The 23,145-nt window shown below is 49.3% G+C and overlaps 1 protein-coding gene across 3 annotated transcripts in view; it reads left to right on the forward strand.

The window, feature by feature from the left end:
• Positions 1-16,818, forward strand: part of RAB11FIP1 (RAB11 family interacting protein 1) — a 30,888-nt gene extending 14,070 nt beyond the window's left edge. Inside the window, exons 2-7 of one of the 3 annotated variants that reach the window (XM_057537452.1) lie at positions 847-1,292; positions 2,164-2,953; positions 3,970-5,766; positions 6,542-6,650; positions 13,655-13,903; positions 14,920-16,818. In XM_057537452.1, the coding sequence (XP_057393435.1) occupies positions 847-1,292; positions 2,164-2,953; positions 3,970-5,766; positions 6,542-6,650; positions 13,655-13,873 (3,361 nt within the window). In that variant the 3' untranslated portion in view covers positions 13,874-13,903; positions 14,920-16,818. Of the gene's footprint in view, positions 1-846; positions 1,293-2,163; positions 2,954-3,969; positions 5,767-6,541; positions 6,651-13,654 lie in introns of all 3 variants that reach the window. The other 2 variants (XM_007170101.2, XM_057537453.1) reach the window with 2 other exon arrangements.
• The last annotated feature ends 6,327 nt before the right edge of the window (positions 16,819-23,145 follow it).

The raw sequence follows: 23,145 nt of genomic DNA on the forward strand, positions 1-23,145 counted from the left end.
TTGGATCATGCTTGAAATATTCCTTTTTCTGATTATTAAGCTGGGGATGAATGCCTCCTCTCAGTTTCTCGTTCTTTCTCATTGTGGTAAAATACTTATAACAAAGGTGACCATTTTAACCATTTTGAAGCGCACAGTTCTGTGGCATTAAGTACTTGCACATTTTTATGCAACCATCACCACTGCCCAACTCCAAAACTTTTATTTTCCCAACTGACACTCCCAGGTCACCCCGCCCCACCCAGCCCCTGGCGGCCACCATTCTCCTTTCTGTCTCTGAACTTGGCTCCTCTAGCGGCCTCACGTCAGTGGAATCATACAATATTTGTCACTTTGTGACTGGCTTATTTCGCTCTTTGTTTTTCCTTCTTTAACAAATCTCTTTTACTCTGTCTTACAGTTTCCATTACTCCCTGCCAGGGACTATTCTACAAACCCTTGCTTTTCTCTGAGATTTCTCTTGCAAATTTGCACTCTACCTATGTAACTGTTTGTATATGATCTTTGCATTTTTACCCCGCTGAAGGAAAAAAACAGTCACAGGAAGTGATTTGATGGAATGTTTATTTTATTCTTAGAAATAGCTCTTTACCGAATCAAGATTTTAGGTGACCTTACCCTAAGTACAGAATCATATCCTATCTTTGCCTAGAGGGTGTCTTCTCAGAAATAAAACTTCAAGTTCTGCCCTCCCCCGCTGCACCCCTCACTCCCCCCAAAGAAGAGAGCACAGGGTTTGTATACGAGGCTGGTGATAGCAGAGAGGAGAGGCCAGGTAACGGGCACTGTGAACATCGTTTTAGGCGCTTCCATTCCAAGGTAACCTCTCAGCCTTTCTCCTCGTAGGTGGTATACCTTGAAATCCAAACCGGGGAAGAAGAATAAAGAACGAGGAGAAATTGAGGTTGACATCCAGTTTATGAGAAACAACATGACCGCTAGCATGTTTGACCTTTCCATGAAAGACAAGTCTCGGAATCCATTTGGGAAACTGAAGGACAAGATCAAGGGGAAGAATAAGGACAGCGCATCGGATACCGTGTCCGCCATCATCCCCAGCGTGACGCCCTCGGCTGACAGCGATGACGAGTCTCCTTCGAAAGACAAGAAGAAGAAGTCAAAGCTCAAGACCTTGTTTTCCAGGTCCAGTCTGCAGAGAACACCACTTTCCCAGTCCATGTCTGTCCTGCCGACTGCAAAGTCAGACAAGGTGCTGCTTCGTCCTGGAGACTTTCAGTCCCAGTGGGAGGATGAGGAAAATGACAAGGACAAGTCCTCCTCTGTCTCAGACGGTGAGTTTCCTTCTCCTCCTTCTTACTCAGCCCTTCTCCCTCGGCTGAGCCTACTTTGCTTTGGGAGAGAAGAAACGAACAAATCTTCGGAGAAAGATTTCAGTTCAGCTCCTCAGTTATTACAGTGATGGTGACGCTGGTGGAGGGGATGGCGGGGGCGGTGGTGATGGTGCTTTTACTGGTGGCGCTGGCGCTGGAGCTGCTCATGATGGTCACGGTAGTGGTGGTGATGATGATAGGTAACCTTGGTTAGGAAGCCTTCTCTATTTCTAAGCCCTCTGGTTTCTAGGAACGTGCGAATCCCTTTTCCATAACGTCTGGCTCTATAACTGACGTACGTTAGTACAGGCTTTTGGGGCTCACGGAATGAATGCATGCAGAGTTTCTTTTTTTAATTAAGGATAAAACCATGGAACCTTACAGTAATTCTGATATTTCATTAATTCGTTGGGTACTTATACTGAGCTCTCATGGAATACATTCCTAATGAAAGCCGAGGAATCCAGTTCCATTAACTCTGAATTAACTGGGTATTTTGAAATTCAGTCTCAGTGACCAGATCCCTATTATTGGCCAGATTGTGCACCTCTACCAAGAGCGCTGCCCTTTTCCTTGCTTCCATGCACGGAGTGTCATTGGGAGGATAATTGTTTGTTGTGGGAGCCTCCCTGTACTCTGTAAGATCTTTAGCAGCATCCTGGCCTCCACCTGCTGGATGCCGGTAGCACACCCCACCCAGCTGTGACAACCAAAAATGCACTCAGATGCATGAGGACAAAAGCCCCGCCCCCCCGCCCTGCTGCGTTGCGAACCGTTCCCGAACCGTTCCCGTAGCTTCTCACTCCCTTGGTTCTTGGTTCTTCTCCCACAGCCTTGTCTCACAAGGGAACGGCAAGTGTGGATCCTAAGCAACTGAACCAGATCAACTTCAACCCCCCCAAGAAGGAAGGACTCTCCTTCCTGGGAGGCCTTCGGTCTAAGAATGACATCCTTTCCCGCTCGAATGTTTGTATCAACGGGAACCATGTCTATGTGGAGCAGCCCGAAGCCAAGAGCGAGACCAAGGACAGCTCCCCATCCTCCACGCCGTCCCCCCAGGGCCTCAGGAAGAAGCATTTGTTCTCATCTACAGAAAACCTGGCCTCTCGACCTTTGAAGGAGCCTGGGGAAGGAGGTGCAGTGCCTTCCGAGTCTTCCACAAAGGACTCTCTCAAGTCCATGTCCCTGCCATCCTACCATACGCGGGTCAGCGGGGGGGACCTTCGGGAGAACGCGGTTTTGGTGACCTTGGAGGCTGCAAAGGAAACCAAAGAGAGCAAGAAACAAGAGAACAAGAAGTCCTCTCTGCTCTCCCTGGTGACCGGGAAGAAGGACACGGCCAAGGGCAGTGAAGGTGAAAGCCCGCCGGCCGCCCCTGGGAAGGAGAGGGAAGGCACACCCGTGGCGGTCAAAGCCAGGGAGGACCAGCCGGGGCCTGTCGCCGACCCTGTGAAGAGATCGGACAAAGAGACGGTGGCCATTGTCTCCGGACGGGGCAGAGCCCCGAACCCCTTTGAAGACGTGCAGATCCCAGAACGAGAAGCTGACCCAGAGCCCAAGGCTGCACCAGCACCACCTGTTCCCTCACCCAGGGGTCCCCAGACCAGAGCCGTGAAACCCCGGTGAGTCTCGGCCCCTCCCCGGGGCCCAGCAGCCAGGCCTACATTAGAGCAGACCTTGCTTGTTGGTCCGTGGTGGTCCCTGCAGAAATTGTTTTTGGCCAGTCCCTACCACTGGCCTGGCCCGCCTGCAGAGACCGCAGTGATATGCTCCAGCCCGGGCCACTGCCAGCAGGCGTGGTCTGCCCCTTGCCCGACATTTTTCCTGCAGGCATCTTTGCCGCAAGCGTTTTCTCTGCACACATTTTTGCTTCTGGCGAAAGTACCTAGAACTGGTCTGTCCATCTCAGTGAGATAAGCAGAGCACAGTGGAATGCCCTGGTGTTGTATCAGATTCCGAATGTCGTGGTCTGGGAGCAATACCAGGTTTCGGTGGTGGTACCAGCAGACCGGGGTTTAGTAGGTTCTTCCCGTGAGTTCCCTTTGAGGCAGGTGTAATCTCTCCTCCTTGCACTTTGGTGTGGGTTTGCTGGCACAAGAGACCCTTGGTCCACTGTCAAGTGTGCCTGGGAGGGTCCTCTGAGTGTTTCCTCTGCGCGTTGTCTCACGAGCCGGGTGTTCTGCTTCTCAGCATGACTCACATACACAGTCTCGATATTCCTGTGGGCTGGGGGTGGGAGAGACTTTTTTTTGAGATTCTGCCTACTTTGATTTCACAGACACACACACACACACACAGTACTCCTCTTCAAAATCTGCCTCTTGCTTTGTGGTGCACCTTTTATGGCTTTGCACTTTTTAGGTGCTTTTTCTTTATCACCAAAAGAGACTGCAGGCTGTTGCTCTACCTGGATCTTTCTGTTTCTATTGCAACAGTCCTTTCTGTGGCAGATGTACTTGGTGATAAAATTGTGCCTTTTGTGGATTAAGTATTGGTGTTCCTTCTTTAACTTCTCAAGGTACTGCCCCCAATATAAAAAAGAGTTCTCGCCTTTGGAAAGACTGTATTTTTACATGTCTTTTGCCTCTCATGCTGCATCTGCAACTGACCTGCAGATTTTATTGTGTCCTTTTTGCAGACTGGAAGTGTCTCCAGAGGCTCAGCCCGCACCCAGGCTCCCCCCTTCCACTCGCTCTCCTCTCGTTTTCTCTGCTCTCCCTTCCAGTTCTGGTCAGACACCCGTCCCTTCTAAACTGGGGCGTGATTCAGAGACACAGTCCTCTGAATCTCCTCCTGGCTCCTTCTCTTTCCCCTCTCCTGAAGCGGCCCCCATTTCCACATCCACTCCCATTGAACACTGGCCTTCCGCAGACGTGGGTGAGGCCAGTCCTAAAGAACTGCCTTCGCTCCTTGAACCAGAGCTAGAACAGGAGAGTCTGACACAAGTTCCAAGTACTGTTCCTTGTGCTGTGGGCTCGCTTTCCAAGCAGACACCCGTTCCAGTGGGGAAAGGGACGGAAGACTCTCCAGTGGGGAAGACCGGCGCTGATGACCCAGGACAGTCTCTCCGGACGCAGCCTGAGGTGGGGCGAGAAGAAGAAGAGCTTCTGGGGTCTCCCCCCAGAAAACAGCAAGGCGCCATCCCTTCGTCTGTCGAGGCCCGAGAAGGAACACCCGCCACTGCGCTCGGAAGAGGCGGGATGGGCAGCCCTGCCGGGAAGCCCCCGCGGCGGGGAGCCTCAGGCTCTGCGGGTCCATCTAGGTCTCCCGTGGGGGATGCAGATGGGGGTGGCGGGATGAGTCCTGCAGTTAAGGAAGCGGTGCCCCCCGTTCCCGTGGGCGAGTCGGTGCCTCCACTTGACTCTGCGATGCAGAGCCACGAAGAGATGGGTCTGGATGCCTGTGAGGGCAGAAAGGATATCCAGGAGCAGGTGTTGTTTTCCGAGCAGCTCTCTACGGAAGGGGCGGGGGAGAAGGCCCCTGTGCTGGTCCGCGGGGACAGAGGTGACCCCCAGGAGCTGACGCCGCAAGGGGCCGCCCCCGGAAATGCGTGGGACACGGGCGACTCCCAGGAGGGCGCGGCTGTGGCTGGACCCCGGCCCGCTGCCCCGGCGGCTCACCCTCCCCGCCCGTCCTCCAAGGGCAGCTGCTCGGGGGGCCCCGCGCATGCGGCCAGCTCGGGGAGAGACGGTCCCCTTCTCGGCAGTCAGGGAGACGACGCCCGGATGGCGCGGAACCAGAGCAAAGCCAGTGACCACGAGGGTCTGCTGTCTGACCCCCTGCACGGCCTTCAGTCCGCCTGCGAGGCAAAGCCCCCAGCCCTGGCCCATCTGGACTTGACCCTGCCTTCCATCCCCGAAGTTGCTTCAGAAGACGAGAGAGGAGATCAGTTTGAAGATGGCAGAGGGGTGGCCCCGGTGGCAGCTCTGGGAGGAGGGGCTTCTTCCCCGAGCACGTGGCCCGCCCGTGCTGAGCGGGAGAGGGCGCCCAGCGGGGAGGCCGGCGGGTCAGCAGGGGGCCTGCGCGACCCCAGGCCGGGAGCGCCCAGAGCACCCGCCCCCACTTCTGCAGAGCAGGCCACAGCCTTGGCGGTTCAGGAACCACAGTTGCCGGGCCCCGGTGACAGCGGGGAGGCAAAACCAGTGGGAGATGGGAGGCCGGGTCAGCCTCCAGCCGCAGCCCTGGATTCCCTTGTGTCCACCCCCCCCTTTTCTGAGCCCTTTCCTGCCACACGCTCTTTTCCCACCTCTGCACGCTCTGACACCCACCACACCAGTACAGCAGAATCTCAAAAAAAAGCAGCAGTCGAGGGCTCCGCGGGTAAAGTGGAAAATTCTGGCAAGAGGAAGCCACTTCTTCAGGCCTGGGTCTCACCCTCAGACACACAGCCAGTCTCGGCTCAGCCAAGCGCTGGAAGCGGGTCGGCCAAGCACAGGTGAGAGCCGGGGGACGACTGTCCTCGTGTGTGTAAGCCGTGCCCCCTCTGCTTCTTGTCTCCAGACGCCAGGGCTTGCTCACCACACAGCTGTTCTGACGGTGCGTCCGCCTGTGTTGCCGGAAGGGCTGTGTCCTGGGCCGGGAGCAGCGCAGGCACCCCTGTGTTTGTAGCAAGAACAGAGTAGCAGCGGTCCTCAGAGATAGATTCGGAATTGTTCTGCACGGTCTGATTTGGAGCTGTCCTTGCAGAGAAACACCGGGAGCCGTATCTTATTTCCTAGTCTCGGAGACCAGCTGAGATGCAGCAGTAGAACCCAGCAGTGCGGACAGCTTACTTTAAGCAGCGCCCGATGGGAAGCTGGCCTGTTTGTTCTGAGCCCTTTCCTCCCTCTTGGGGCGCAGAGGGCTCTGCGGGGACTCCCACAGTGGAGTCCTAGGCTGCAGCTGCCTCTGAGAATAGGAGACCGTCTTTAATGTTCTCCTGACGTTGATAACGAGGCCAAGGGTCCTGTGAGAAGGTCAGGACACGTGGCCGGAAGTGGTGCCTTGTTGGCTTGTGCGTGGCTTCCTCGCGCTGACTGCTTTCCTTTCCTTTTCCACACGTTGGCACGTGTGGGACAGCAGGTGTGAGCACGCATGTCCCCCCCCCACTCCCCCGTCACCTCTCTCATTGGCGGCCACGTCTGAGAGAGGCAGTCCCTCAGTTCCTCCGGTTCTGCCGTGACGTAAGCGTCTAAGGAAACAGCTAAGTGTCCTTTCCACCTTCTCTTTAGACTTCATCCCGTGAAGCCGATGAACGCGGCAGCCACCAAGGTCGCTCTCTCCAGCTCGGGAACTGCCACCGTCATCAGTGAGAACTTGGTCAACGAAGCCATGATGAAGGTATGTCTTCTCCAGAAGGAGGCAGGTTAGTTAGGCATCTAGAAAACCCGCTGTCAGAGTCACCATGACATACATCTCCCGGGGCAGCAAGTAACGCCAGGGGTGACTTAACCACACGTCTCAGTCTTTGGATGATCTTTGGAAGCCCCTACACTTTCCATGGGATACTTACTTTTCCCCTCATAGTTCTTGGGCTGTCGTTGAATTTTGTTGTGTGTCAAGCAACATGATTGACACCAGTACTCTTTTTAATGAAAAGAAAATGTCACCCACCCTCCAGCCCATGCAAATCAGATATTCTCATTTTTCCCACGTGTCCTTTCTTATCTTTTGGCAAGAATATAAAATTCTCGCAGTTGTCATCATTGCGCAGATAGACTTTTTTGTAACTTTATTCTGAAGTAATTTCAAACTTTAAAAAAGTTGCAAGAATAGCACAAAGAGCTCCTGTATACTTTCATCCCAATTCACCAACCGTTGACATTTCACCAGATTTGCTTTGTCACCCTCACCCTCTCCTACTCCGTTCTCTCTTTGTAGCTACGTATATATTTTTTTCTGAATTATTTGAGAGTAAGCTGCACACGTCATGCTCCTTTTACCCCTAAATACTTAAGTGCGTAATTCCTAAGAATGAAGGCGTTTATCAAAATGAAGAAATTGAACATGGATGCCTCGTTACTTTCTCATCTGCGGTCCGTATTTCACCTTCACCAGTTTTCCCAGTAGTGCCCTTTCTTGTCTGTCTGTTCTCCGGTCCAGGGTCACTCAGTGCCTCGTCTCGGGAGTCTCCCTTATTCTGGCATAGTTCCTTGGCCTCTTTTGTCTTTCAAGACATTGACCTTTTTCAGAGTTTCAGTCAGTCGTTTGGTAGGACTTTCCTCAGTTTGGATTTGTCTGATGTCTCCCTGCGGTTTGGTAGAGGCTGGGCATTCTTGGCAGGAATTAACTAGAGGGATAACGTGCCCTTTCCAGTGCGTTGTGTAAAGAGCCCGTGACACCAGCCTGTGCTGTTAGTGGGGTGTTAACTCTGATGATCACTTAGGTTAGGTGGTGTCCACTGGGCTCTCCAGTGCAAAGTTGCTAGTTTTCCCCTTTACAGTTAGTGAGAAATGTGTGGGGAGTTCATTTCAGACCGTGTAAGCCTCCTGCCCCTTATCAGCCTTTTGCAGGCCTCAGTTTCCACTGACGAACGTGGTGGTAGCAAAATGATCGTTCTCCAGCTCCATCACCTGCGTGGAAACACTCTGAAATCCTCTTTTTCACTTAGTATCATATCGTAAACACTTTTGCATGTTGCTACTTAATTATTCTTTGAAACGGTTATGCCAGTCTTTACTTACTCACTCCCCGGTTAGTGGATATTTAGCTTGTTTTCTATTTTTTCAATATGAATAACACTGTCGTCAATAATTTCTCGCATAGAACTTGTCCCTTCTTGCAGGTGATTTCCGTAAGCTAAATTCCCAGGAAGACTATTGCTGGATGAGAAGATCTCTGCTCTTTAAAAAGCTTGAGTGGCTAACACTAAAAAAACCCAGCTCCTCCCCTTAAAACCAAAACCAATCCCCCCAGATGATCTCTGCTGGAGAGTCTCCTCATCCTGCCCTTTCTGATTCTAAAATCAGAGGGATTCAGATGTGTTATGTTTCAGACACGTGGACAGGAATTTCCTAACCCACCGCTGGGGATCGCAGTTGGGAGACATAAACTTTATTTCTGTTTTACTGCAAGCATCTAGAAGTTACATTCAGTCATAGATTTTACGGTCCCAGGGACTCCAGGACGTCAAATAGTTTTTGTGTTTTTAAAATAAAACTTTTGCTCACGTCTCCTTCACTCCTGCAAGCGTTTTGCAAGTGCCAGGCGGTGGCTGATACCTACGGCTCTGTTGCCCCTTTGCCTCCAGGGGCTGCGCTGAAGGTACACTCAAAGCTGGAGATTTTGGGGTCGAGAGACTGAGTAGTAATAACGACCTGCTGCTGAAAACAAGTTAGCATCTTCCGGCCGTCTTGCCTTCTCTTCCCTGTTGTCCATGCTGACGGGGCATCACTGTTAAGCATCATTCTCAAAATGATCAGCTGTAGCCAGAACTGTGTACCTACGGTGCTTTAGCCCAAAGCCTAAAGGTGGACCCTAACTTCGCCAGCTCAGCCTGGCTGGCTTCTGTGGTTGTGTAGAAGGGGCAGCACTTGTCCTCTTGGAGTTAATGATATTTACCGGGAAACTGGGCAAAAGAACAGCATGGAAGGGACCATCACGAAAACTAGAGTCATTTAGCACCCCCCTCGCCCCGTCCCCTTTCCGTTTACTGTGGCATGCAGCTTGGCTCCGAAGAGAAGCAAACACCTAGCTTTCGGGAAGTGAGCAAGACCCTTGGTTCCCATTCTGCTTACTCTTTTTTTTTTTTTTTTTTAACATCTTTATTGGAGTATAATTGCTTTACAATGGTGTGTTAGTTTCTGCTTTATAACAAAATGAATCAGTTATACATATACATATGTTCCCATATCTCTTCCCTCTTGCGTCTCCCTCCCTCCCACCCTCCCTATCCCACCGCTCTAGGTGGTCACAAAGCACCAAGCTGATCTCCCTGTGCTATGCGGATGCTTCCCACTAGCTATCTATTTTACGTTTGGTAGTGTATATATGTCCATGCCACTCTCTCACTTTGTCACAGCTTACCCTTCCCCCTCCCTGTGTCCTGAAGTCCATTCTCTAGTAGGTCTGCGTCTTTATTCCCGTCTTGCCCCTAGGTTCTTCATGACCTTTTTTTTTTTTTTCTTAGATTCCATATATATGTGTTAGCATACGGCATTTCTTTTTTTTTCTGACTTACTTCACTCTGTATGACAGACTCTAGGTCCATCCATCTCACTACAAATAACTCAATTTCGTTTCTTTTTATGGCTGAGTAATATTCCATTGTATATATGTGCCACATCTTCTTTATCCATTCATCCGATGATGGACATTTAGGTTGCTTCCATGCCCTGGCTGTTGTAAATAGAGCTGCAATGAACATTTTGGTACGTGACTCTCTTTGAATTATGGTTTTCTCAGGGTATATGCCCAGTAGTGGGATTGCTGGGTCATATGGTAGTTCTATTTTAGTTTTCTAAAGGACCTCCATACTGTCCTCCATAGTGGCTGTATCAATTTACATTCCCACCAACAGTGCAAGAGTGTTCCCTTTTCTCCACACCCTCTCCAGCATTTATTGTTTCTAGATTTTTTGATGATGGCCATTCTGACCAGTGTGAGATGATATCTCATTGTAGTTTTGATTTGCATTTCTCTAATGATTAATGATGTTGAGCATTCTTTCATGTGTTTGTTGGCAATCTGTATATCTTCTTTGGAGAAATGTCTATTTAGGTCTTCTGCCCATTTTTGGATTGGGTTGTTTGTTTTTTTGATATTGAGCTGCATGCGCTGCTTGTAAATTTTGGAGATTAATCCTTTGTCAGTTGCTTCATTGGCAAATATTTTCTCCCATTCTGAGGGTTGTCTTTTGGTCTTGTTTATGGTTTCCTTTGGTGTGCAAAAGCTTTTAAGTTTCATTAGGTCCCATTTGTTTAATGTTTACTCTTCAAAGCTCATTTAATCAGGGGCTTATCTCCGGGCCCTGACTGAGAGTAACTTGCCTTAAAACAAAGGCAATGGCTGCTTATTCTAGTCATGATTTGTAAGTTCCGCTGCTGCCCCCCTGCCTGAATGCAACAAAGCTGTTGGTCCTGGACCATACCTGGTAACTACTCTGAGTAAACATGGAAAGGTTCCTGGAGACGGCTATTGGCCGACCGCAGAATAGACGCTTTGTACTAAGGCATAAACAGTGCTTATAAAAATAATTATGCTTTGGAATGTTGCAAAGTGAGAGAGAGGCTAGGAAAAGAAATTGCTAGGAAAAGCCAGCTGAATCATTACTACAATGGCTTTTTTTGTTGTTGTTGTTATTGTTTTAGGGCCGCCATCTTTTATAGATGATTAAAACTAGGAATGTATTATTTATTCAGGTGCCTTCCACACTTCCATTTAAAAATAATACAGCCAACTAGATCCAAAAATCATCTGTCATATTGTATGGGAACAGTTGGATACAAATCTGAATGTACGTCATTATTGGTACAGCTATGCGGGAAAAATCCAATGAAAAAATCCTGGAAGGAAATGTGTGACACTGGGCACTATTGTTTCTTGAATTAATGGGTATTTTCTTTGCACCTCTTCCTCTCCATGGCCATTACTCACTTTCTGTAATTGCTGGATTGCTTTTTAATTTTTTTAGTCATCACATGAATAGGAACTTCTAATGATTTCAAAGTCCTGCATAGTTTCCTCTTTAGGTTACAGAATCCAAATCGAAGAGCTGTTTGACAGTTTGTAGGAAGTACCTTAAGTGCGCACGCCTCTTCAGTTCTATGCATTTGTCTTAAGGAAACATTTAGGGATGTGACCAAAGATTTATGGTCACGCATTTAAATAAATGTTATTACATAACTGTGAAAATTGAAACCAACCTAAATATCCAGCAACAGAGAGATGGTTAAAATATAATGAAATTTAAAACATCCACTTAGGACTTCCCTGGTGGCGCAGTGGTTAAGAATCTGCCTGCCAATGTAGGCGACACGGGTTCGAGCCCTGGTCCGGGAAGATTGGTCCGCAGAGCAACTAAGCCCCCGCGCCACAATTACTGAGCCTGCGCTCTAGGGCCCGCGAGCCACAACTACTGAGCCTGCGTGCCTAGAGCCCGTGCTCCACAACAAGAGAAGCCACCACAATGAGAAGCCCACGCACCGCAACAAAAAGTAGCCCCCGCTCGCCGCAACTAGAGAAAGCCCGTGCGCAACAACGCAGACCCAACACAGCCAAAAATAAAATAAAGAAATAAAGAAATAAAATTAAACAAACAAAGAAAATCCATTTAAAAAGCAATTTTTCTAAAGTTTAATGATGGGAAAATGCTCACAAAATAATGATTTTCAAAAGCTATAAAACTGGATTTTGTATGATGCTAAAGTTGTAAAACATATCATAAAGAAAACCCAGGAAGGGAATTCCCTGGCGGTCCAGTGATTAGGACTTGACAGTTTCATTGCCGGGGCCCCGGGTTCAATCCCTGGTCAGGGAACTAAGATCCCACAAGCCGTGCAGTGTGACAAACAAATAAACAAAAACAAATAAACCAAACCAAATAAAAAGCAACAACAACAAAACCCCACAAAACAAAACAAAACAAAAAAACAGGAAGAATAAGAAAGAAAGAGACCCCAGTGTTAGGTGTTGGAGTTATGGGTAATAATTTTTTCCCTCTTCTGGATTTGAGATTTTCTATGATAAGTAAATATTCCTTTTATAATTCAAACCAAAATCCTGTTATTTGGGGGGGAAATTAATTTTAATTCATCTCCAGGGTCTGGTTCAGAGGTTACTCCATCTTTGAAGCTTGTCCTGATCACCCATGTAGCAATGGTCTCTTGTTTGTTCAGCAGCTGGAGCATGTCATATCTCTCTGGACCCCGACACTCAGGTGAAGCCCCAGGTGTGTCAGACACTGTGGGGACCTGGCCCCTCCTCTCGAGGAGCACCTGCCTGCCCTTCCCTCCAGGTGTCAGCTGCTGCTTCTTTCTATCTCCCAAACTCTCTTGCAGAGCATCTTATGTAATCAATATTTTTGAATAAATATAATCCTTCTGTGACAGAGGTATAATCTAACACCCCTCGAGGATGTATTCTTGGCTGTTGTTTACAAAGACTACTTTTTTCCTTGATAGGATATGTAAACAGACACACCCTATTTGAAAGTGTCAGGCACATTTCTAAGCTAGTGTTGCCATCATCGTGTTGTTCTTTGTAGCCAGGACAAGACGGACGGGGTTTCTTTCAGGATTCTGGCCGATTCTGGCCAGTGTGCAGGCAGCTTGCGTCACTGCACTGAACAGGGCCTTCTCTTGTGTCGTGTCAGGGTTGACCCTGCTCTTGACGTAGCTGCTGCTTGAAGCAAGTGGTTCTGAGCCTTCCTCGGTGAAACCGTTAGACCCTCACGACAGTGAAGCCGTGATTACCTCAGAGTTCCACTGGCAAAACTGTCTTGAGGTTGCCCCATGACCTCGTCTCTTTAAACTTATGAATCTGAGCCACAGATTTCAGGAAAAGTTAGCTTTGGGGTTTTTTCCCGTCTCACCGGAGACTTGGTACAGCGTGTTGCTTTATGTAATCCTTATCTTGTGTTTCCTCGTGGCTGGGGCCTGGGCAGTTTGCAGTCAGCCATGAGTCATCCCAGATTGTAAATGTAACTCCGCGGGGCCCCCGCTCTGGTCAGGACGGGGCCGCTCAGCCACTGTGCCCAGAGGGGGCGCCGTCGATGGCTGTGATGGTGGCCCTTGGCTTTGACTCTGCATAGTTTTGGGGAATGACTTACAGTGGGGTCTCCCAGTGCACCCTCCTAATCACCAGATCTCCTGAGCACAGCCGAGGCAGTAGCAGGCCTTCTGGGATGGACGGCCACGTGTTGTCTTGGGAGGACAGTGTCGCCTCCTGCACCGTCTGCCACTAGGGTTTCTTCACAGGTCACGTTAGCTTGGCGCTCAGCTCCACTTGGATATCTGGTTGTGCCAGCTCCAGGGTTCACAGGCCACCACCAGTCATGACATCTCTAAACCCCAAGCCCAGAGTCTAGTCCGGGGGTCTGCAGCCTGTGAGCTGGGTACGGTTTGTACATTTTTAATAGGTCATAAAACAAAAAACCAAACCAAACCACAAAGACGAACATGCAGCCAAGGCCACCTGTGGCCTGCACAGCCTGATATACTAACTCTTTGGCCCTTTCACAGAAAAGTTCATCCGTCATCAGTTTTCCACCGAAATCAAAGACGAATTCCCAGGAGACTCAGATCACAGACTCAGTCACTAAAAGCTACCTCTTTTGTACTTCTTTAAGACGTTTGACTCCTTGACTGACTTTATCACTTTTCTCCCCCCGCCTCCCCTCTCCAAAGAAATACAAGCCCTCGGAACCCGAGTTTGCTTATGCACAGCTGACCCACGACGAGCTAATCCAGCTGGTCCTCAAACAGAAGGAAGCGATAAGCAAGAAGGAGTGTCAGGTGCGCCAGCTGGAAGACTACATCGACAACCTGCTGGTCAGGGTCATGGAAGAGACCCCCAGCATCCTCCGGGTTCCCTCTCAGGTCGGCAGAAAAGCAGGAAAGATGTGAATCGCTTGCCTCCGGCACTGAGACTTTCGTGTGAGTTTGTTTCCGCCTGCTCCCAAGGCCGAGGACTCGGTGTGCCTGAGAGCCAGGGTCCGGGCTCCAAATCGCCATCTCCCTTGCGCGTTATCTGGCAAGAGTCAATCCCACCCACAGAAGCCAGGTTAATTATTACAATGAATCTTTTATTGGACATTCCCAGGGTTTTATTTTCAAATGCCACTGTGCCTTTAACCAAGTTGTAAATATTTTATGCCTGACCCGAGACGTGGTCATTAGATCTGATCCTGGCCGAGAGGTTCAGATGGCGCTGGGGGTAATAATGTATTTTTAACATTGGGGTTTTCTTTCTTTAATATTGAGATTTTAAAGTACGTCTCCCCTAGTCATTAAAGCTTAGGGTGAGATGACAAGGACCAGGCAATTGGTGCGGTGCTGCACATACTTTCTTGGCTTTTGAGTAGCTCAGTTGTGGCGTTTTGGCTGCAGATGCTAAGTTTTGATACTATGTAAACCTACCCAGCTCCTCGGACTTGGTCTTTTGTTTTCGACTGGAGCAGAGGAGCTTAGGGTGCGCCTCCGAGTGTGCCTCTGAGATTTGGAACAAGCTGCCTTTTGCAGACATCAGCCTCCACTACTGTGTAGCCTTCAAGTGTGCTCTTTATCAACCAAGAGGGGCTGTGTGTGGAGGTACGGAAAGTAGACCAGGGGAACTAGAATCACTTTGCACTGGGGCAGTTGGTCAAAATCCCTCCTCTTGTGATCGCAGGGTCCCTGCTGGCTGGAGTGACCGAGTCAGTGCCTTGATTAGGGATCGGGTGACCCAAGCACTTGCTAAAACAGTCCCACCAGGTACGGAGCAACTGCAGTGGCATCCACTGGCCCTCTCCCATGTGCCATCGCTCGGCTCCCTGGTTCCCTTGGCAGCTCTTGTTGGCATTACCCTCCCCCACCCCTTGTTATAAAATTGCAAAGAGCAAGATGATACCTATTTTTAGATGGCGGTTTTTTTAAAACTAGATTAACATACTTTTTTTTTTTTTTTGAACTAGGACACTTGCCCCCTTCTCAACTAATAGCACCAGTTCAGAGTCTTCAGGTAATTTCGTTGTTAGTAACCTGATATTGGAATTGGAATGTTTTCCGTATTACTCATTTTATTCTCCCAGTTGTGACAGAATCTCATCAAATCCCATCATCTCTCCTGGGGGAAGAATGTCACAGGCCAAGTGGGTGGGCAGGGGTTGAGATGAGAGCGGTTATTAAATGGAACTGTCTTCTATGTTCATTCTTGTTATATTGAAGTTGAGGCAAGATGATTGGCAGTGGAATCCCTTTTCAGGATCACGTTTGCTGCCGCGTTAGTTAATATCAGAGCACTTTAATCTGAAGGATCATACTGTAACTTGATTTAGCTAATTTGCTTTTAATTATCGATGGCTCTTTTATTTAATACCCTCCTACAGTACTGGGGACCACTGTAAACTTCTCAGATGACTTGTATTTTTGTAGTGCTATGAGATTTATGTACATCCCTATAAAGAGAACTGGATATTCGCTTGAACTCTGCAGATGCACGTGTACATATTTGTTCTGCAATGTTTTTTACTTGATGTCAATGTACTTTGACGGTGATAACCCACATGCACTGGGTGGCGGGAGCGCTGAGTGGTTTCTCCTCGGAAGAGCTGCTGTGGAGACCCGCGTTCTTCCCGAGAGCTGGTTGTTGTGGAAAGATCTGCTGCTAGGACCTCGGGGATGGGACCCAGTCTCTGTTTGAGAGGAACGTCCGGGTGGAGGAGCAAATTCCTCTGTTCTGTATGCCACTCGAGAACTCTGGAGAATGAAGGACAATCTACTTCAAGGGTGTCTGGTTTCTACCACTGCTGGGAAAAAAAATCCCCAGGTAGCATTCCTGCACCTCTCAAGGTCACTGTTTAACACTTGTCCTTGAGGACTCTACTGTGAGGGAGAGCTCAGCTAGGAGAGCTGGAGCCTGCTCTGAGCTGTTCACAGGGGCAGGTGGACTGGAGGGCTGGAGCTCCTGCAGCCGGTGTGGGTCTGAGGGCTTACACCCAGCCGTCTATACCAGGAGAGCCTGAATTAGCCTCTAGCTGCTGAAAATGCTCACCAAACTGATGGGCCCTAGGAGGAGGCCGTGCTCTGCAGAAGCAGGAGCAGCTCTTTCTTGGCCTTGCCTGGCTGACCCCCTGGAAGACCAGTCAGTACTTCAGGGAAGCATCCGATGAAATACCAAACACCTTGCAATGAACTTCAGTTGGAGGTCAGCGTCTGGAAAAAAATGTCAACCCTTTGCCCAGGTGTTTCATATCATCTCGGTCCTTGGCCTTTGACAGATGTCCTGCCCAACCCTTTTATTTCCTGTGTGTCGGCCTCCCCGGGTAACAGAATGGAGGAGCAGGAAAGTCTGTCCTTTGCCACACAAACAGCGTTGACCCTGAGTGGAGGGTGCGTGCATGGTGAGTGGGATACGTGTATGGTTTCCAGCTCTGCTAACAGTGGGGGCTCGGAAGGGCACAGAGGGAGGAGGGTCCACGACACTCAGCCACCTGCCGGATTGAAGGCCAAAGGCAACCTGATGTTAAATTAGGCACGATCTTCCCTCCCTGTGCCCCTTCTTTTTTAGAACTGCTAACTAATGGTCCCTCAAGGCTGAAGGATCTGTTGCCTTAGGTGGGCGGAGAGCTTCACCTCCAGTTAAGCTTAACCTCCACACCAACCTCAACCCTGTGGTTTCTCAGTATCTATCATGTGAGCTGCTAACTTGACCTCTTCCTCCCTCTGACTGAAAGTTCACCCAGCATCTTTGGATTATAGAATTCTTATTTCCTGCTTTGTTACTTTGGGAATTTTGAATTTCTTTGCTTTTGTTTTTAAGAAGTAACCTAAAATTTCCTACAACACTAAATAAAATGGCACTACCTTTCAAAGATTTGTGTCTGTGGTGTCGTACGGGTGCAGTAAGAATTTCTTCTGTCTTCTTGGAAAACCTTTCTTGGGGGCGTGACCGGCGTTTCTCACCCCATGAGGGTCTCTTGCTTGGATTCCTGCTGCTGCCACACTGTCTGGTGCCCAGGGGCCCCAATGCCCTTTCTCCTTTGGAGGTAGGGACATCTCTGACCCTTCCCTATGACATACCCCATATTTTGGCCTGGAAGGGACTATGGTGTTTACCAGATGAACATCATTTGAATTTCCTGTCCCTAGTGCTACAGGCTGCCACCTTTTCCTTGGCAGTGGTCGCCTTCAGCTAATCACATGAACAAGGCCACTTTCTTGATTCCCTCCCCCATGCCACCCCCTACCTCCTCACCCCTGGCCCACTGATTCCCCAGAGAGTGACATCTTGACTTATGGAGCATGAGTTGAATTCACACTGGGTTCAGGAATGCCCAGATCAGTACCAGATCTAGGTTCCTGGTTCTGTCAACTGAGTTCATTCATTTCTGAGTAGAGGGAATTCTGGCTGTAAAGGACTCTCCTCCTGAGCTCATTCTACCAATCTCCCACCCTTTCCTGATGAAGTGAGAGGTCTGCCTGCCTCAACCAAGGGTCCCAACCTCTCAAAAGGGAGGAGATGCTCTTTCTTAGAGATGAAAGTCACACTGTAGAGGCACAGAGGCAGGCAGCACCCGTGAAGCCCCTGGGTGGGCTGGGGGGAGCTACCTGAAGGCCTCCCTGGTTTGGGTGAGGGGCCTGGTTACCCAGCCAGATGTGGACAGCGGGGCCACCGCATACAGTGATACAAAAGCGGCTTCTCTTGAAACAACAGCCTCCCAGATTTGCTTCAAACAAACAAAAAGCCCTCCAAGGAGAGTCTCTAAGGAAGGAATGTTTACACGAATGACCCCCAACTCTCCCCCAAGATTCATTTCCCTTGCTTTTGGAGGGGGCACCCTGCCCACCTCCCCGTGGAAAATGTCATTTACACGGTACAGTTACCACCATGACTGTGGCCAAAGCGCTGGCAGCACACGCTCCCCTAGCCCTTGAACCCCATCTCGAAGCCGATGGAGCCCGTGCCCTGGGCTTCTCTTTGGGGGTGTCATCTTTCGGCTTCTGCAGGCTTCCCCTCCTGGGAAGGTGGGTGCGATCACTTCCCATTCAAGTTCAAAGCTGGCTTAGCTGAACTCTGTGGGACCAGCGGATCCCAAAGCCACAGAATCTCCTGAGGGAGGATGTCCTCACTTAGCCTTTCGACGTTTGACTCTTTTACACACCTGTATCCCAAGCCCTGGAAATAGTCACCCTGGTGACACTGACAAGCCCTCAGAGCTGAGAGAAAGCTGCTTCATTCTTGCATATCAACTGCTCACTTCAGGCTGAAACTTGGTCGCAAAAGGAAGGCCTGTTTATTGAGTTCCTGCTTATTCACTAAGCGCTGCTGAGTACTATTTCCAATTCTCAAGGTAGATAATATCTCCATTATGCAGATGAGGAAATGGAGACTTTCAGAGGCATCAAAACTTAAGTTTGCCTGGGGTCCCACAGCAGGTAAAGAAAGGATTTGAACTCCTCACCTGTCTGACCTGGGGTTCTAGAACAAGCGTCAACAAACTATGGCTTTGCTTTTGTTCATGTAACCCTCAAGCCAAGGAATTTTTCCCGGGAGTTCCCTGGCGGTCCAGGAGTTAGGACTCTGCGCTTTCACTGCTGCGGCACCGGGATCAATCCCTGGTCAGGGAACTAAGACCTCACAAGCCTCCCACAAGCTGTGTGGGGTACGGCCAAAACAAAAAAAAAAACACGATGATTTTTCCTTTTTTTTTTTTAATGTGGGATGAACAAGTGGCCGGAATGATGACCACAGTCAACAACACCTCACTGAACACTGGAGATTTTTACATTTTAACAATTAAAGAATGAAAATAATATTTCATGACACATGGAAATTACATGAAATTCAAATTTCAGTGTCTACGCAATTTTATTGGAATACAGCAGTGCTTATTTAGGTAATTGTCTACAGCTGTTTCCACGTTGCAACAGCAGACTTGAGTGCTTAAAACAAAGACCTTCACGTCCACCAAACCTAAATATTTGCTCTCTGGCCCTTCACAGAAAAAGTTTGCTGACCCCCAGTCTAGGCCCCCAGACTAGGAGGTCCCACTCTCCTCTAGCTTTGGGGGTGGAGGAGATAATATTCTGAGTGACTTGAAATCCTGGAGGATGGGCAGGGAAAACGGAGGGCCTCAAGACAAGGCCCGATGAGCCACGGCTCCAAGGAGGGAAGGTCCCTCTGAGGCAACTGTGCTCGTGCTCTAGGCCTGTGACCTCCTTCTCAGAGCTACCAGGTGCCTTTGTTCCTGGGAGATCAGGAAACCGAACACAGCGGGCCTCAGCCCAGGGGAGGGAAAGTGTATTGGGGTCACACAATAAACAACAGGAAAGGGGAAAGTGAATATGAGTGAGGGCAGGGACTTGGCACAAGGGTTTAGGAAGTCCTGGCCGTGCCCTGTACCGAGCCTGTGTCACCCTTGGGTGTCAGAGAAGAATCATTGTCTACTGAAGAGCTGAGGTGATGGGGACCCAGTCAGAAAGGCTCCAAGACTCATTGTGACGAGGAGAGGGGGTCCTCTGGGCTCAGAGTGAAACTGGGTTAGAGTCATCTGAGCTGGAAGGAGCCCAGGGAGAGGCCCTGAGAGCAGCCCAACTCCCACTGGTTACTCGCTCCAGATTAGAAATGATCCTGTCTCTGAGGAATCCCGTCTATGTGTTGCTTCTGACCGGCCCACCCAGGACAGGTGTCCACTGGAGCTGGACAGCCTTTCCGGAGTGTAGCAGGCACTCCCAGGACACAGGGATGAGAAAGCCAGGTCATTCCCAGGGAGACTTGTAACAAAGACAGGTAGATCCCTAACACATATGCACATGTCACCAAGGGACGACTGGCCGGGGGCTTCCTTCAGGCCACCAGTGCCCTCCTCTCTGGCCTCTTCTCTAGAAAGAACTCTGGCCTTAAGGTCAGTATTTCACATCTGGACCATGTCTGAGGCATCCTTTCCAATGGCCGCCCCTCCCCAGTAGCTTTCTGCTCTAATCCAGCCCATCCTGGGCACTCAGCATTCCAAAAGCCTACGTGCCAGATACCATGTGGGCTCCAGCCTTACAGACAAGAAGCATGGCTCCAGCTTCACAGGCTCAGGGAGGAGTAGGGGAGAGAGGTTGGAGGAACATCTGTTAAACAGATCATCATGGGCTTCCCTGGTGGCACAGTGGTTAAGAATCTGCCTGCCAATGCAGGAGACACGGGTTCGAGCCCTGGTCTGGGAAGATCCCACATGTCACGGAGCAACTAAGCCCGTGTGCCACAACTACTGAGCCTGCGCTCTAGAGCCCGCGAGCCACAACTAGTGAGCCCACGTGCCACAACTAGTGAAGCCCACGCACCTAGAGCCCGTGCGCTGCAACAAGAAGCCACTGCAGTGAGAAGCCCGCGCACTGCAACGAAGAGTAGCCCCTCTCTCACCACAACTAGAGAAAGCCCACGTGCAGCAACGAAGACCCAACGCAGCCAAAAATAAATAAATAAATAAATAAATAAATAAATAAATAAATATATATCCCTTAAAAAAAAAAAACAGATCATCACTATCACTGAATGATGGTAACTCTCGGTAGTGTTTGTAGCAGCAGGAAAGGCACCGAGGCTGATGTATCTGTCCTGATTTCCCAGAGGAAGGCAAATAAATTTCCTAAATAAACAGATTTCTTCCTGAGAATGTGAACCCCAGACTTGCATGTCTTAGTGGAGCGCGCCATCTTCTGGCCTGGGTCCTGCCCACCTCCTAGCCTGTCTGTGTCTGAGGGCGAGGCTCTCTTACACTGTCACATACTTGTGGCTGGAAGAGAATTACCCCTCCACCCCTAGAGTTGCTGGTAGGAGAATCATAAAGCTGCTCTTCCACTTTACTGTGAGTAGTGTTGGGGAAAGCAGAATTTTGGGGCTTCTGTCATAGGTAGATGACTGTAGTAAAATTCCACTTTAAAAAAGTGCAGTTCAGTTCAAGATCTGGACAAAACTGGGGATGAGAGGAGTCTGATGCTGTTCTGTATGATAATGTAAAGAACTACTCCCAAAGAGACACATGTGTATGTATAACTGAATCACTTTGCTGTACGCCTGAAACTAACACAACACTGTTAATCACCTATACTCCAATATAAAATAAAAAGTTAAAAAAAAAAAACAAAACCTACTCCTGGGCTTCCCTGGTGGTGCAGTGGTTAAGAATCCACCTGACAACACAGGGGACACTGGTTCGAGCCCTGGTCCGGGAAGATCCCACATGCCACGGAGCAACTAAGCCCATGCCCACAACTACTGAGCCTGTGCTCTAGAGCCCACGAGCCACAACTACTGAGCCTGTGAGCCACAACTACTGAAGCCTGCACGCCTAGAGCCCATGCTCCGCAACAAGAGAAGCCACCGCAGTGAGAAGCCCACGCACCGCAACGAAGAGTAGCCCCTGCTCGCCGCAACTAGAGAAAGCCCGCGCGCAGCAACGAAGACCCAACACAGCCAAAAAATAAATTAATTAAAAACAAAAAACACCTACTCCCAGTGCCAGTTATGTTGCTTTTAGGGACCTGTTTCCCATCCCCAGTAAGGATGTCGACTGCACTGTCTGAAGCTAACCAATGTCTCTGAGAGCTGTGTGTGCACACATGAGCACACAAGTGTGTCCCCAGTATTGATCTGCTGGACAACCAGAAATAAATCCTGTCATACCTCACAGTAGTGGGGAAGTCTAGGAAAGAGGGAACTTGGGGCACCAAAGCTCACTCAAGCCCTCGCATGGCATGGGGCTAAAGTGAGTAATTCACACCTCAGGGAATGGACTGTTAGAGATTATTGCATCCCTTGGTTGGGAGAGGGGGTGGATCCCTCCAGTGGGACCAAGCCCTGTGGTAGCGCATGGGATTTCTCTAGGAGAGCGGTTCTCTTGCTCTGAGAAAGCAGTCTCTGGGGGACCGGATGGGACCCTTAGATGTGGCTATTGAGGAGAGAGACTCGAGGAGAGTGTGGGAAAGAAGGCGCTGACACCTTTTGAAGGTGTTTTTGTTTGGTTTGATTGGTTTTTAATGCTTTCCTCTTGACCTGTGAGGGGAATCTTATGAAAGTTCCCATCTCACTGATATGTTTTCATTTATATTATAATCGCATTCAGTTCTTCAACCCTTCAGTATAGCCCATTAACCATCTCATGTGATGCTGATGTGGAAAATGAAAAACTGGAAGTCTAGCTGCTCTGTGTTCACTGGTCAGCTAATACCTGGAATCCTGACAGTTCACTGAGGTCCAGGGTGCCAGAAGTTCTGTTGTGCAGTAGGAAGGGAGGGGAGGCTTTGGAGTAGCCCTGAGCAGAGGGGAGGGACTTGTGAGCCAGAGGGGCTGAACGGACAATTCTTGAAAGGTACAGCACCTCTCTCCCAATTTATATTAGAGGAAAGTGGCATTTGAAGCAGAGAAGGCTGCTGCGTGGATTACAGACAAGAGGCAATCTTATTTTGGTCAGAGATGCTCTTGTTCTGCACTGTGGTCCAGAGAACTCACAGTCTCTTAAGGCATAGAGTCCTCTGTACCTGACCACTGGTTGTAGCTCTTTCAAAAGAACCTATAGCTCTGCCTGATCAGAACCCTTTTTTTTGAGGCTCACATCCTCTGAGGACTCACTGGGTACATGGTCATTATGTCACCTCATCTCTTCATACTAATAAGTACCGTTTTTCTGTTGAAAACTTTTTAGCTCTAGGATGCATACTTTATTGGTCTTCTAAAGAAGACAGCTGTGACCTGTGTCTTAATCCTCAAGGGAGCATCCCTATCTGTTAAGGGGCTGGCAAGACACCCTTTTTCCTCAATTCAGTCTGTGCAGGAGCTGTCCAATCATTTTCCGTTCTCAGTAGGAAGTGCTCACCGTTCACCCCCAAGTCCCAGTGCACAGTTGAAATTGAGCCCACAACAGCTCCCAAGATCTGCTAATGCCGGACCTGCCTGAAATTCTCCACCACCAGACTGAGAAGCAGAAATTCCCCACCTGCTTTCAGTACTGGCTATGATGACTTCCATCTGTTGTCTTGGAGTCAGAAGGAACTGGCCTTTGGTTCTTTGTCATTTAACTCAATTTTCTTATTTTTCAGACACAACTGATTCTAAAACTTTCAAGTGTTAAAACCTTTGGTTTTGTTTTGTTTTGTTTTGCCACATCATGCAGCTTGCAGAATCTTACCTCCCCGACCAGGGATTGAACGCG

This window comes from Balaenoptera acutorostrata, chromosome 21 (assembly GCF_949987535.1).
Source record: "Balaenoptera acutorostrata chromosome 21, mBalAcu1.1, whole genome shotgun sequence".
Lineage (NCBI taxonomy): Eukaryota > Metazoa > Chordata > Mammalia > Artiodactyla > Balaenopteridae > Balaenoptera > Balaenoptera acutorostrata.